The sequence below is a fragment of the Triturus cristatus genome, chromosome 9, assembly GCF_964204655.1.
Source record: "Triturus cristatus chromosome 9, aTriCri1.1, whole genome shotgun sequence".
Lineage (NCBI taxonomy): Eukaryota > Metazoa > Chordata > Amphibia > Caudata > Salamandridae > Triturus > Triturus cristatus.
Genome location: NC_140592.1, coordinates 1,232,369,414 through 1,232,383,563, shown reverse-complemented (window position 1 = coordinate 1,232,383,563; position 14,150 = coordinate 1,232,369,414). Strand labels below are relative to the sequence as shown.

The 14,150-nt window shown below is 53.4% G+C and overlaps 1 protein-coding gene across 6 annotated transcripts in view; it reads right to left on the bottom strand.

The window, feature by feature from the left end:
* Positions 1-13,875, bottom strand: part of RASGRP1 (RAS guanyl releasing protein 1) — a 326,343-nt gene extending 312,468 nt beyond the window's left edge. For 5 of the 6 annotated variants that reach the window (XR_014968959.1, XR_014968958.1, XR_014968960.1 and 2 more), the window contains exon 1: positions 9,987-10,492. Coding sequence is in view for 1 of the 6 variants with exons in the window: in XM_085627321.1 (XP_085483447.1) it covers positions 9,987-10,063 (77 nt within the window). In the remaining 5 variants the exon portion in view is untranslated. Of the gene's footprint in view, positions 1-9,986; positions 10,493-13,803 lie in introns of those variants that run through there. The other variant, XM_085627323.1, reaches the window with a different exon arrangement.
* Positions 13,876-14,150: the final 275 nt, after the last annotated feature.

Sequence of the window (14,150 nt, the reverse complement as noted above, 5' to 3'; positions counted from 1 at the left end):
GCTGTATGCAAGTCAGTCTTGGTCCTAATCCATTTGGAACAGTCCAGTCAGAACTACCAGGCCCTCCCCGAACCGGAACACAAGCAATCCAGGTCCAGTTTCAGTCCTGGTCTGGGCTTCCCGTCCCACTTAGGGCGACACACTACAGTATGCAAAAAGTGATGGATGGAACGCTTGCATTAATCTCAGCCACTGGTAATCAACCGGGCCACATCCAAATCCATTGTTATTGTGCACACCGTGCCACCTCAGTTTGGACCCAGCTGTATGTAAATCAGTCTTGACCCTGCTCCAATCGGAACAGTCCAGTCCGAACTGCCAAACCAGGTCCTCCCTGAACGAGAACACAACTAACCTAGGACCGATTTCGCCCTTTTTATGGGCTCATCAGCCAGGTATAGCTTGGTTTCAGTAACACACTGTGCACAAAATCCACGTCTGTGCTACCCGTCCCACTTAGGGCAACACACTATAGTATGTAAAAAGTGATTTATGGAATGCTTGCATTAATCTCAGCCACTGGTAATCACCCGGGCCACATCCAAATCCATTGTTTTTATGTACACCATGCCACCTCAGTTTGGACCCAGCTGAATGCAAGTCAATCTTGACCCTGGTCCAATCGAAACAGTCCAGTCCGAACTGACAAACCGGGTCCTCCCTGAACCACAACACAACCAACCCAGGCCCGATTTTGCCCTTGTTATGGGTCATCAGTCGGGTATAGTTTGGTTCCAGTAACACACTGTGCACGAAATCCACGTCTGTGCTAACCGTCCCACTTAGGGCAACAAACTATAGTATGCAAAAAGTGATGTATGGAATGCTTGCATTAATCTCGGCCACTGGTAATCACCCGGGCCCTTTGCAAAGAGTTTTGTCGCTGCTTCAGAGAACTACATAAACTATCATGAACCATTTCTAAACTAGACACTTAATAAATCTCAACTAACTGTATGCCCCCAAACAACCATACACAACGGATGGCTTGAAATCCCACAACCAAAAGGAAAGGGTGCCCAGATTAAACAAGCACTGGCAACACCAATAGGTCTGGCTTCAAAGGAATGTTGTATGGTAATGTGAAGCATTACACGAAAATAGCATGGGAATGCATGTGTATTTGTGTGAAAGCAAATAACTGTAAAATAATGTGTAGGTTAAAATGTCAGGTGAGAGTTGCACTTTCAAGCCAGACCTAAACATTCATGTAGATTAAGGACTGCCCTCCTCCCATATGGGCAGCTGCTAGAGAAAAACACCATAAATTCTGTACACTTTAATAGTATTGCAATGGTAGGTGTGTGCCGCTGGAAGTTCAAGCTCAGGCAGATGAATAAATCAACAAAATAATCACAACTGTGTGGAGGGCAAGCACTTTTTTGTGGAAGCACAGGATTTCTGCCCAATCAAAACATGTACTGCTGGCTCCCAACACGTAGGTGGAGCCAATGCCCCTCTCCAGTGATGCTCACATAATAGTCTGGCTATAGCTGTGCTGTCAAACCAGACCACAAAAAAAAGAGTTTTGGTGCCATAATAATGGTAGAAGGTGTTATAAAAATGAAAATAGCATAAAAAGGTAAAAGTACAAAAGGTGCAGCAAGAGGCAAGTATAGGTGGCATCCAACCAGATGCGAGGTGTGGCGTCCCTGCCATATATACCTCTCTAGAGGGCAATGTCCTGAAAGCTCTCACCGCGCTGGCCTGAAGCGAAATGTCTCCAGGACTTGTCTGACCTGGAGGTGGGGAGGGTGTGCTCTCCACTGGTCTTCAAGGCGCTCCAGGGTCTAGGGACCCAGGTGCCCATTCATCTATCTCCATCCTCCTGCCAGCTGCAATCTCACTGAGGGTGGAGGGCAAGTTGGCTGATTGAAGGTTCCTGGCTGGGGTGCAGTGGGGAGACTGACTTGCCAAAAAAGATGTTCGGGGGGGAGCTTAAAGCATTTTGAATACAGTGTATTAAGGAATGGCCTTCACATTACCTTGTTCATTAACACAGGGGCGTCACATTAGCACACTTTTCGGGAGCCCAGTTTACAGCCTCCGTATCCCCGTCAGCGCAGCCCACTGGCCGAGGACCCAGTGTACCCCATGTCACAGTGGTCCAGTGGCAGTGTCCCTAGGGCCTTCGTCAGCTCCACCCACTGTATGTCACAGTATTTCAGTCGCCCCATGTCTGGGCCCCCAGTGTACCCCATGTGACAGTGGTCCAGTGGCAGTGTCCCTAGAGCCTTCGTCATCTCCACCCACTGTATGACACAGCAGTCCAGTTGCCCCATGTCTGGGCCCTCAGTGTACCCCATGTCACAGTGGTCCAGTGGCAGTGTCCCTAGAGCCTTCGTCATCTCCACCCACTGTATGACACAGCAGTCCAGTTGCCCCATGTCTGGGCCCTCAGTGTACCCCATGTCACAGTGGTCCAGTGGCAGTGTTCCTAGGGCCTTTGTCAGCTCCACCCACTGTATGTCACAGCAGTCCAGTCGCCCCATGTCTGGGCCCCCAGTGACACTATGTCACAGTAGTCCAGCTGCCCAGTTCCTGCGGCCCTAGTCCGCGCTTCCCACTGGTTAGTAGCCTGGTGTACATTATGGCACAGCACTCCACTCGCCCCACTGCTGGGAGCCCAGTGTACATTATTGTAATTATAGTGGCATTTATATAGTGCTTGCTTCCTCTGACGAGGCACTGAAGCGCTTTGCAGCGAGTAGCTCTCTACTGCGGAACCCAAGGCTACTGGTGGTAGGGACTGTCAGTTTTGCGACTAGAAGTAGGTTAGTGGGGTTTAGTGGCGAGTCATTATGAGCGAAAGGGTGAGGTGAGCCCATGTCAGGTGGATAAGTAGACAGGTAGAGGGGAGCTTAAAATGTAGTTATGGGAGACCATGGAAGCCTGGGGGTGGTGGGAGGAGTCAGCGAGAGGGAAAGGAGGAGGAGTTGGGTGGAGGAATGGCGGTGGGTGCAAAGGATGGGTAGGAATGGGCTTGTATTTATATAGCGCTTTCTACCCCTGACGAGGCCTTGGCACCCTTTTTGGCGAGTAGCATGCTACTCTGGAACCCAAAGCATTGGTGGTGGTGGATCAGTAAAGAGAAATACAAGTTGTTAATTGGAGCAGTGGACGTGTGAGTCTGTTAGTTGGACTGCATAGGATAAAGGAGGGAGAGAGGAGGGACGAGTCTAGAAAGGGTTATTTGGGAGATCATATTAGTAAAATGAGGTTTGGGGTGAGTCCAAGGGGGTAAGAAGCACAAGGGATCATTGGGGGGGGGGGGTATGTTGTTTTCTGGTGTAGAAGTGGGGGCTTAGTGTACTGGATGGATAAGCAGAAGATGTGGTGGTGCGGGTGCTTAGGGAGTGGGGGGGGGAGTGTGGGGTTGGTAATTATTTGAGTGGGCCCTTGAAGAAGAGAGAACAAGTGGCTAGGAGAGTTACTAGAAGGTTCAGTAGGGGCAGGAGTGATGTCTTATGGTTATGTAGGAACCATTGTTGGCAAGGGGTATTCACGATCTAGCAGCAGTCCTGCTCCTATCAGCCCTGCCTAGGGGCCATTGTCATCACCACCCACTGGCTGGGAGCCCAGTGTACACTATGTCACAGTAGCCCAGTCACTCCGTCCCAGGGTCCCTCATCAGCTGCACCAACTGGCTGGTAGCCCAGTGTACACTATGTCACAGTTCCCACCCACCCTGTTCCTAGGACCCTTGTCAGCTTCATCCATTAACTGGTAGCCCAGTGTACCCTATGTCACAGCAGTCCAGTCTCCCAGTCCATAGAGCCTCCGCAATCTCCACCCACTGGTTGGTAGCCCAGTGTACTTTATGTCACAGTCTCCAGTCGCCCTGTCCATAGAACCTCGACAGCTCCGCCCACTGTACCCTATGTCACAGTAGTCCAGTCCCTAGGGCCCTTTGCAGCTACGCCCACTGACTGGGAGCCCAGTGTACCCTATGTCACAGTAGTCCAGTCCTAGGGCTCTTCGCTGCTCCGCCCACTGGCTGGGAGCCCAATGTATCCTATGTCACAGTACTCCAGTCCCTAGGGCCGTTTGCAGCGCCGCCCACTAGCTGAGAGCCCAATGTACCCTATGTCACAGTAGTCCCGGCCATTCGCAGCTCTGCCCACAAACTGGGAGCCCAATGTACCCTATGTCACAGTAGTCCATTCGCCCCTATCCCTGGGACCTCGACAGCTCCGCTAACTGGCTGGTATCCCAATGTACCCTATGTCACAGTAGTCCGGTCCCTAGGGCCCTTCGCAGCTCCTCCCACTGACTGGGAGCCCAATGTACCCTATGTCATAGTAGTCCACCCGCCCCTATCCCTGGGACATCAACAGCTCCGCCCACTGGCTGGGAGCCCAATGTACCCTATGTCCTAGTAGTCCACCCGCCCCTATCCCTGGGACATCAACAGCTCCGCCCACTGGCTGGGAGTCCAATGTACCCTATGTCACAGTAGTCCGGTCCCTAGGGCCCTTCGCAGCTCTGCCCACTGACTGCGACCCCAATGTACCCTATGTCACAGTAGTCCGGTCCCTAGGGCCCTTCGCAGCTCTGCCCACTGACTGCGACCCCAATGTACCCTATGTCACAGTAGTCCACTCGCCCCTATCCCTGGGACCGCGACAGCTCCGCTCACTGGCTGGTAGCCCAATGTACCCTATGTCACGGTAGTCCAATCGTTAGGGTTCTTCGCAGCTCTGCCCACCCGCTGGGAGCCCAATGTACCCTATGTCACAGTAGTCCAGTCCCTAGGGCCCTTCGAAGCTCTGCCCACTGACTGGGAGCCCAATGCACCCTATGTCAGAGTAGTCCGTTCCCTAGGGCCCTTTGCAGCTCTGCCCACTGACTGGGAGCCCAATGTACCCTATGTCACAGTAGTACGGTCCCAAGGGCCCTTCGCAGCTCCGCCCACTGACTCGGAGCCCAATGCACCCTATGTCACAGTAGTCCAGTCCCTAGGACCCTTCGCTGCTCCGCCCACTGGCTGGGAGCCCAATGTACCCTATGTCACAGTAGTCCAGTCGGTCCCTAGGGCCCTTTACAGTTCCGCCCACAGACTGGGAGCCCAATGTACCCAATGTCACAGTAGTCCGGTCCCTAGAGCCCTTCACAGCTCTGCCCACTGACTGGAAGCCCAATGCACCCTATGTCATAGTAGTCCACTCGCACCTATCCCTGGGACCTCGACAGCTCTGTCCAATGGCTGGGAGCCCAATGTACCCTATTTCACAGTAGTCCAGTCCCTGGGACCTCGACAGCTCTGCCCAATGGTTGGGAACCCAATGTACCCTATGTCACAGTAGTCTAGTCCCTGGGACCTCGACAGCTCTGCCCAATGGTTGGGAGCTCAATGTACCCTATGTCACAGTAGTCCGATCTCTAGGGCCCTTCGCAGCTCCGCCCACTGACTGGGAGCCCAATGCACCCTATGTCACAGTAAGTCCACTCGCACCTATCCCTGGGACCTCGACAGCTCTGTCCAATGGCTGGGAGCCCAATGTACCCTATGTCACAGTAGTCCAGTCGGTCCCTAGGGCCCTTTACAGTTCCGCCCACAGACTGGGAGCCCAATGTACCCAATGTCACAGTAGTCCGGTCCCTAGAGCCCTTCACAGCTCTGCCCACTGACTGGGAGCCCAATGCACCCTATGTCATAGTAGTCCACACGCACCTATCCCTGGGACCTCGACAGCTCTGTCCAATGGCTGGGAGCCCAATGTACCCTATTTCACAGTAGTCCAGTCCCTGGGACCTCGACAGCTCTGCCCAATGGTTGGGAACCCAATGTACCCTATGTCACAGTAGTCTAGTCCCTGGGACCTCGACAGCTCTGCCCAATGGTTGGGAGCCCAATGTACCCTATGTCACAGTAGTCCAGTCCCTAGGGCCCTTCGCAGCTCCGCCCACTGACTGGGAGCCCAATGCACCCAATGTCATAGTAGTCCACTCGCACCTATCCCTGGGACCTCGACGGCTCTGTCCAATGGCTGGGAGCCCAATGCACCCTATGTCACAGTAAGTCCACTCGCCCCTATCCCCGAGACCACCTCGATAGCTCCGCCTACTGGTTGGTTCGCAGGAGCAGACGGTCTTCAGCGCAGCCAGGTGCAGATCACCAATCGGGCATTGCCCTTGCGAAGCCAGGTGTGTGGGAAGCAGTGTACTCCATATATTGCACGGGGGAGGGAGGGGTCGCACACTGGCGCTGACGCTGCTGAGAGGGGCCAGGGAAGTTTAAGACGGGTGCGTCTCCGTCCGAACATCAAAAAACTTCCAGGCCTCCACTGAAAAGAAAGGAACAGGACATGTCTGTAAGCAATGGTCTGGCTCTCAGTGGTGCAGCAGGTGCAGTGGCGCCAGGGCCCAGGCTGCGAAGGGGCCCTCTGCACCTCAATTACGGATGCTTTTCACTTCCTAACAGGGGGCACGTGGGTCCATCTTACATACTTGACACGCAACGGTCTGTAAGAGGGGCAGTCTCAGGGTCCCTTTGAAATGAAGGCAGCATGGAGGTCTGTGAGCGGGACGGGCCCGGCTCCTCGTTTAAATGGATTTATCGGAGTGGGTCTGTAAGACTGGAGGGTCGGCTGCAGCTTCCCTTTGACATGAATGTAGCAAGACAGGTCTGTAAGTTGGAGGCGCCAGTCAGCTCCCCACTGAAACGCCGGAGCACGGCGGGTCTGTAAAAGGGGTGAGTTACAGCCCCGCATTAAAATGAATGGAGCAGGACCGGTCTGAGGGACAGGTCTGTAGAGGGGTTGGGGCAGCTCCCATTGAAATGCACTGGACAGTCACAGGACTGGTCTGTGAGGGGGTCTGTAAGAGAGGGAGGGCAGATCCCAAATGACATGCACTGGACAGGACTGGTCTGTAAGAAGGAGGGATCTGTAAGAGGGGTGAGGGCAGCTAACCGTTAAAATGGACAGGACTGGTCTGTAAGAGGGATGGGTTTGTAAGAGAGGGATGGCAGGTCCCCGGTGACATGCACTGGGCAGGACTGGTCTGTAAGTGGGATGGGTCTGTAAGAGAGGGATGGCAGATCCCCGGTGACATGCACTGGGCAGGACTGGTCTGTAAAGGGGGCAGCAGGTCCCCGATGAAATGCACTGCACAGGACTGGTCTGTGAAGAGGGAGGGGTCTGTAAAGGGGGTAGCAGGTCCCAGATGAAATGCACTGCACAGGACTGGTCTGCAGGTGGAGGAGTATGTAAGGGGGGGGGGGGGGAACAGCTCCCCAATAAAAAAAAATGCACTGCACAGGACTGGTCTGTAAGAGAGGGAGTGCAACTCCCCAACGACATGCACTGGACAGGACTGGTTTGTAAGAAGGAGGGGTCTGTAAGAGGGGTGAGGCAGCTCCCGTTGAAGTGCAGGGGCAGGACGGGTTTATAGCGAGAAACAATGTCACAATGCCCTGAAACTGCACTTCGGACGCAGGGAACACCCAATGTCCACCCTGCTGGACAGGCCCCGCCCATCCTTGCATGCACGTGTGTCTCACTGCTCCTCACCCATACACGCCTTGACCATCTTTCACCAGGGCCTCACGATCCTTGCACGCACGTGTGTCTCACTGCTCCTCACCCATACACACCTGTCCCTCTTCCACCAGGGCCTCACGATCCTTGCACGCACGTGTGTCTCACTGCTCCTCACCCATACACACCTGTCCCTCTTCCACCAGGGCCCCACAATCCTTGCACGCACGTGCGTCTCACTGCTCCTCACCCATACACGCCTTGACCCTCTGTCACCAGGGCCCCACAATCCTTGCACGCACGTGTGTCTCACTGCTCCTCACCCATACACGCCTTGACCCTCTTTCACCAGGGCCCCACGATCCTTGCACGCACGTGTGTCTCACTGCTCCTCCCCCATACACACCTGACCCTCTTTCACCAGGGCCTCACGATCCTTGCACGCACGTGTGTCTCACTGCTCCTCACCCATACACGCCTTGACCCTCTTTCACCAGGGCCTCACGATCCTTGCACGCACGTGTGTCTCACTGCTCCTCACCTGACCCTCTGTCACCAGGGCCCCACAATCCTTGCACGCACGTGCGTCTCACTGCTCCTCACCCATACACGCCTTGACCCTCTGTCACCAGGGCCCCACAATCCTTGCACGCACGTGTGTCTCACTGCTCCTCACCCATACACGCCTTGACCCTCTTTCACCAGGGCCCCACGATCCTTGCACGCACGTGTGTCTCACTGCTCCTCCCCCATACACACCTGACCCTCTTTCACCAGGGCCTCACGATCCTTGCACGCACGTGTGTCTCACTGCTCCTCACCCATACACGCCTTGACCCTCTTTCACCAGGGCCTCACGATCCTTGCACGCACGTGTGTCTCACTGCTCCTCACCCATACACGCCTTGACCCTCTTTCACCTGGGCCTCACGATCCTTGCACGCACGTGTGTCTCACTGCTCCTCACCTGACCCTCTGTCACCAGGGCCCCACAATCCTTGCACGCACGTGCGTCTCACTGCTCCTCACCCATACACGCCTTGACCCTCTGTCACCAGGGCCCCACGATCCTTGCACGCACGTGTGTCTCACTGCTCCTCCCCCATACACGCCTTGACCCTCTTTCACCTGGGCCTCACGATCCTTGCACGCACGTGTGTCTCACTGCTCCTCACCTGACCCTCTGTCACCAGGGCCCCACAATCCTTGCACGCACGTGCGTCTCACTGCTCCTCACCCATACACGCCTTGACCCTCTGTCACCAGGGCCCCACGATCCTTGCACGCACGTGTGTCTCACTGCTCCTCCCCCATACACACCTGACCCTCTTTCACCAGGGCCTCACGATCCTTGCACGCACGTGTGTCTCACTGCTCCTCACCTGACCCTCTGTCACCAGGGCCCCACAATCCTTGCACGCACGTGCGTCTCACTGCTCCTCACCCATACACGCCTTGACCCTCTGTCACCAGGGCCCCACAATCCTTGCACGCACGTGTGTCTCACTGCTCCTCACCCATACACGCCTTGACCCTCTTTCACCAGGGCCCCACGATCCTTGCACGCACGTGTGTCTCACTGCTCCTCCCCCATACACACCTGACCCTCTTTCACCAGGGCCTCACGATCCTTGCACGCACGTGTGTCTCACTGCTCCTCACCCATACACGCCTTGACCCTCTTTCACCAGGGCCTCACGATCCTTGCACGCACGTGTGTCTCACTGCTCCTCACCCATACACGCCTTGACCCTCTTTCACCTGGGCCTCACGATCCTTGCACGCACGTGTGTCTCACTGCTCCTCACCTGACCCTCTGTCACCAGGGCCCCACAATCCTTGCACGCACGTGCGTCTCACTGCTCCTCACCCATACACGCCTTGACCCTCTGTCACCAGGGCCCCACGATCCTTGCACGCACGTGTGTCTCACTGCTCCTCCCCCATACACACCTGACCCTCTTTCACCAGGGCCTCACGATCCTTGCACGCACGTGTGTCTCACTGCTCCTCACCCATACACATCTAACCCTCTCTCACCAGGGCCCCACAAGGCGGGGGCAGATACACATGTATGGATAATTTTAATAACAATCGTACCAATGAGCGGCTGTGAAACATATGATTTGTGTAAGTTCACGAGCCAGAAAGCGCAGCCCCTAAGCTTGTGCTGCTACTAACCTATGGGAGGGCGGGGGCCTTTTCGGGGGTGATTGGGCAAATATACTTTATTAAAGCCTTGATGGGAGCAGGGATGCTCACATTCTAATGTACTAGCCCTCTATCCTCATTGTAAAAACTGTTTCTAGGCGCTACAGTGCACGCCAGACAATAGCGCTGCGCAAGTGATTATACCACTATGACACACACAACTCTGAAACCACAAACACACTCCATGGTTTGGGGGGACAGTGGGGGAGTTCCGGTTCGTATAAAACACACACATCAAAATAGAGCGGGGGGGAGCGGGAGGGCACAGGTGGTAGGTAAAGAGCTGTCACTCACTGCGGATCCTTGCGCCTCCCTACGGTCCCCATGACCAGGCTGTCGGCGGCTCCTGCGGCGCCCTGCCGGTATCCCATGCTGGAGAGCAGCCCGGACGGGAGTGTGCGGACGCTGGGAGCATCCCAAGCCTGGAGACGGAGGACAGCCCCGCCCTGCGAGGAGAGAGGAAGGGAGCACCGGCCCACACCGGAGAGAGAGAGAGCGCGATGGTGCACGGCCCCGCCTGGCGCTGAGAGGGAGAGAGCACAGCCCTCCCCTGGGTGAGGGACAGAAATCACCGCTCCGCCCGGAAGAGAGGGCGACAGAGAGCTCCGGCCCACCCCTGGGAGAGAAGGAGGGACGCCGCCCGCCCTGAGGAGAGAGTGCGCAGCACACCTCCAGAGGAAGCAGAGAGCGCGGGGGAGAAAGGACGAGCTCGCCCTCACCCCGAGAGAGTCAGTGCACTGAGTGCGCTTCCGCCCACCCCACGGAGAAGGAAATGTGAAAGAGAGAGAGAGACTGTGTTAGAAGGAAGGAGTAAGTCTGAGAGAAAGAGTGTGTGAGGGCCGGGGCGTGTTAGAGTGTGTGCGCGCACGTGAGTGAGAGTGTGCGAGAGAGTATGTGTGAGATGGCGTTTTAGATTCAGTGTCTGCGTGAGTATCTGTGAGAGTGTGTGTTAGATTCAGAATGTGTATGTGAGAGAGTATGTTCCACTCAGTGTATGTGTGTGAGAGGGTGTGTTAAATTCATTGTCAGCATGAGTGTGTGTGTGTGAGGGCGAGTTAGATGCAGAGCGTGTGTGTGAGAGAGAGTATGTTAATTTTGGAGTGTGTGAGTGCATGCTAGATTCAGGGTGTGTGCATGTGTGACGGCGTGTTGCTTTCAGAGTGTGTGCTTGAGTTTGTGCGAGGGCATGCTAGATTCAGATCATGTGCCTGTGTATGTGTGAGAGGGTGTGTTAGATTCAGAGCATCTACATGTGTATGTGTGTGAGGGCATGTTAAATTCGGAATGTGTTGTTTAGTGTGAGAGGGTGTTTTAGATTCAGGGTGTGTGCGTGTGTATGTTTGGCGTGTTGCATTCAGAGTGTGCGCATCAGTATGTGTGAGAGAGCATGTTAGATTCAGAGTGTGTGTATGCGAGAGGGAAGGCGTGTTAGATTCAGAGTGTATGTGTGGGGGAGAAAAGACATGTTAGCTTGAGAGAGTGTGTGCGAGAGGGTGTGTTAGAGTCATAGTGTGTGCGTGTGAGAGGGCATGTTAGATTCAGAGTGTGTACGTGTGTGAGGGCGTGTTAGATAAGAGCATGTGTGTGAGAGGGCATGTTAGATTCAGTTTGTGAGTGTGTGTAAGGGCATGTTACATTCAGAGTGTGTGTATGTGCGCGAAGGCGTGTTAGATTTAGAGTGTGTGTGTGAGAGGACGTGTTAGATTCAGAGTGCGTATGTGTGTGAGGGCATGTTAGATTCAGAGTGTGTATGTGTGTGAGGGTGTGTTAGATTCAGAGAGTGTGTGTGTGTGGGCATATTAGATTCAGAGTGTGTGTATGTGTGAGAGGGTGTGTTAGATTCAGTGTGTTTATGAGTATGTGTGAGAGGGTGTGTTAGATTCAGAGTGTGTGTGTGAGAGGGAATTTTAGATTCAGAGTGTGTATATGAGCGAGGGCGTGTTCAATTCAGTGTGTGTGAGAGAGAGTGTTTTAGATTCAGTGTGTGTGTGTGTGTGTGTGTGTGTGGGCGATTTAGATGCAGAGCATGTGTGTGAGTGTGTGAGAGAATGTTAATTTTGGAGTGTGTGTGAGTGCATGCTAGATTCAGGGTGTGTGCATGTGTGACGGCGTGTTGCATTCAGTGTGTGTGCTTGAGTTTGTGCGAGGGCGTGCTAGATTCAGATCATGTGCCTGTGTATGTGTGAGAGGGTGTGTCAGATTCAGAGCATCTACATGTGTATGTGTGTGAGGGCATGTTAAATTCGGAGTGTGTGCTTTAGTGTGAGAGGGTGTTTTAGATTCAGGGTGTGTGCGTGTGTATGTTTGGCGTGTTGCATTCAGACTGTGCGCATCAGTATGTGTGAGAGAGCATGTTAGATTCAGAGTGTGTGTATGTGAGAGGGAAGGCGTGTTAGATTCAGAGTGTATGTGTGTGGGAGAAGGGGTGTGTTAGCTTGAGAGAGTGTGTGCGAGAGGGTGTGTTAGAGTCTGAGTGTGTGCGTGTGAGAGGGCATGTTAGATTCAGAGTGTGTATGTGTGTGAGGGCGTGTTAGATAAGAGCATGTGTGTGAGAGGGCATGTTAGATTCAGTTTGTGAGTGTGTGTAAGGGCATGTTACATTCAGAGTGTGTGTTTGTGAGAGAAGGTGTGTTAGATTTAGAGAGTGTGTGTGAGAGGACGTGTTAGATTCAGAGTGCGTATGTGTGTGAGGGCATGTTAGATTCAGAGTGTGTATGTGTGAGAGGGTGTGTTAGATTCAGTGTGTTTATGAGTATGTGCGAGAGGGTGTGTTAGATTCAGAGTGTGTGTGTGAGAGGGAATTTTAGATTCAGAGTGTGTATATGAGCGAGGGCGTGTTCAATTCAGTGTGTGTGAGAGAGAGTGTTTTAGATTCAGTGTGTGTGTGTGAGGCGTGTTAGATTCAGTGTATGTGTGTGAAGGTGTGTTAGATTCAGTATGTGTGTGAGAGGGTATGTTAGGTTCAGAGTGTGTGTGTGTGTGAGAGGGTGTGTTAAATTTACATTGCGTGTGTGAGAGGACGTGTAAGATTCAGAGTATGTGTCTGTGTGAGGGCATGTTAGATTCTGGGTGTGCGCGAGCACGTTAGATTCAGAATGTGTGTATGTGTGAGAGGGCTTGTTCGAGTCAGTGTGTGTGAGAGGGCGTGTTAGAATCAGTGTGTGTGGGTGTGTGAGAGGGCGTATTAGAATCAGTGTGTGTGGATGTGTTAGATTCAGAGTGTGTGTGTGTGTGAGAGGGCGTGTTAGAATCAGTGTGTGTATGTGTGAGAGGGCATGTTAGATTCAGAGCATATGTATGTGTGAGAGGGCTTACTAGATTCAGTGTGTACAAGTGTATGTGTGAGAAAGGGCGTGTTAGATTCAGAGTGTGTGTGTGTGTGTGAGAGGGTGTGTTAGATTAAATGTGTACGAGAGGGCATGTTATAATCAGTGTGTGTAAGTGAGAGGGCATGCTAGATGCAGTGTGTACATGTGTATGTGTGAGAGAGGGCGTGTTAGATTCAGAGTGTGTGTGTGAGGGTGCGTGTTAGATTCAGGGTGTGTGAGTGTGTTTGTGGGCGTGTTATATTCAGAGTGTGTGTGTGAGAGGGTGTGTTAGAATCAGTGTGTGTATGTGTAAGGGGGGTGTTAGATTCCGAGCATATGTATGTGTGAGAGGCGTGCTAGATTCAGTGTGTACGTGTTAGAGAGTGTGTGTTAGATTCAGTGTGTGTGAGAGTGAGCATATTAGATTCTGTGTGTGTGTGTGGGCATGTTAGATTCAGTGTGTGTGTGTGTGAGAAGGCATGTTGGATTCAGAATACGGTGTGTGAGAGGGCGTGTTAGATTCATTGTGTGTGTGTGAGGGCATGTTGGATTCAGAATACGGTGTGCGAGAGGGCATGTTAGATTCAGTGTGTGTGTGAGAGAGAGGGCATGTTAGATTCAGAGTGTGTACATGTGTGAGAGGGCATTTTAGATTTAGTGTGTATGAGTCGGCGTGCTAGATTGAGAATGTGTGTGTGAGAGGGCGCATTAGAGTCAGTGTGTGTGTACCTATGTATGTGTGAGAGGGTGTGAAAGAGTATGTGACAGCTGTCCTGGGAAGGGAGGAACAGGGGGTTGGTTACCTCAGTGCCAGCTGCCTGAGTTCTGTTCTCTCTCCACCCGCTCCACCTCTGTTTCACTTCCACTCTCCCTTCCATTTCCTTCTCCACTCTCACAATCTACCCCCTCTCAGCCGGATACCCTTTTAAGACGTGGCTAAAGCGGGCCATCCCCCACTGCAGGCCTTCCACTTTCAAGGGTCCCTAGTCCACCCCCTGCCCCCCCTCCAGAAGTCAATAATAAATCAAGACCTCTCTCTCTCTCTCTCTTCCCTCTCAGGGTGTCTCTACCTACCACTATTACTCTATACCTTTCGTTCTTCCGCCATCCTCTCTCTCTGCCTCCCTTACTCTCCCCTCTACCTATCTTT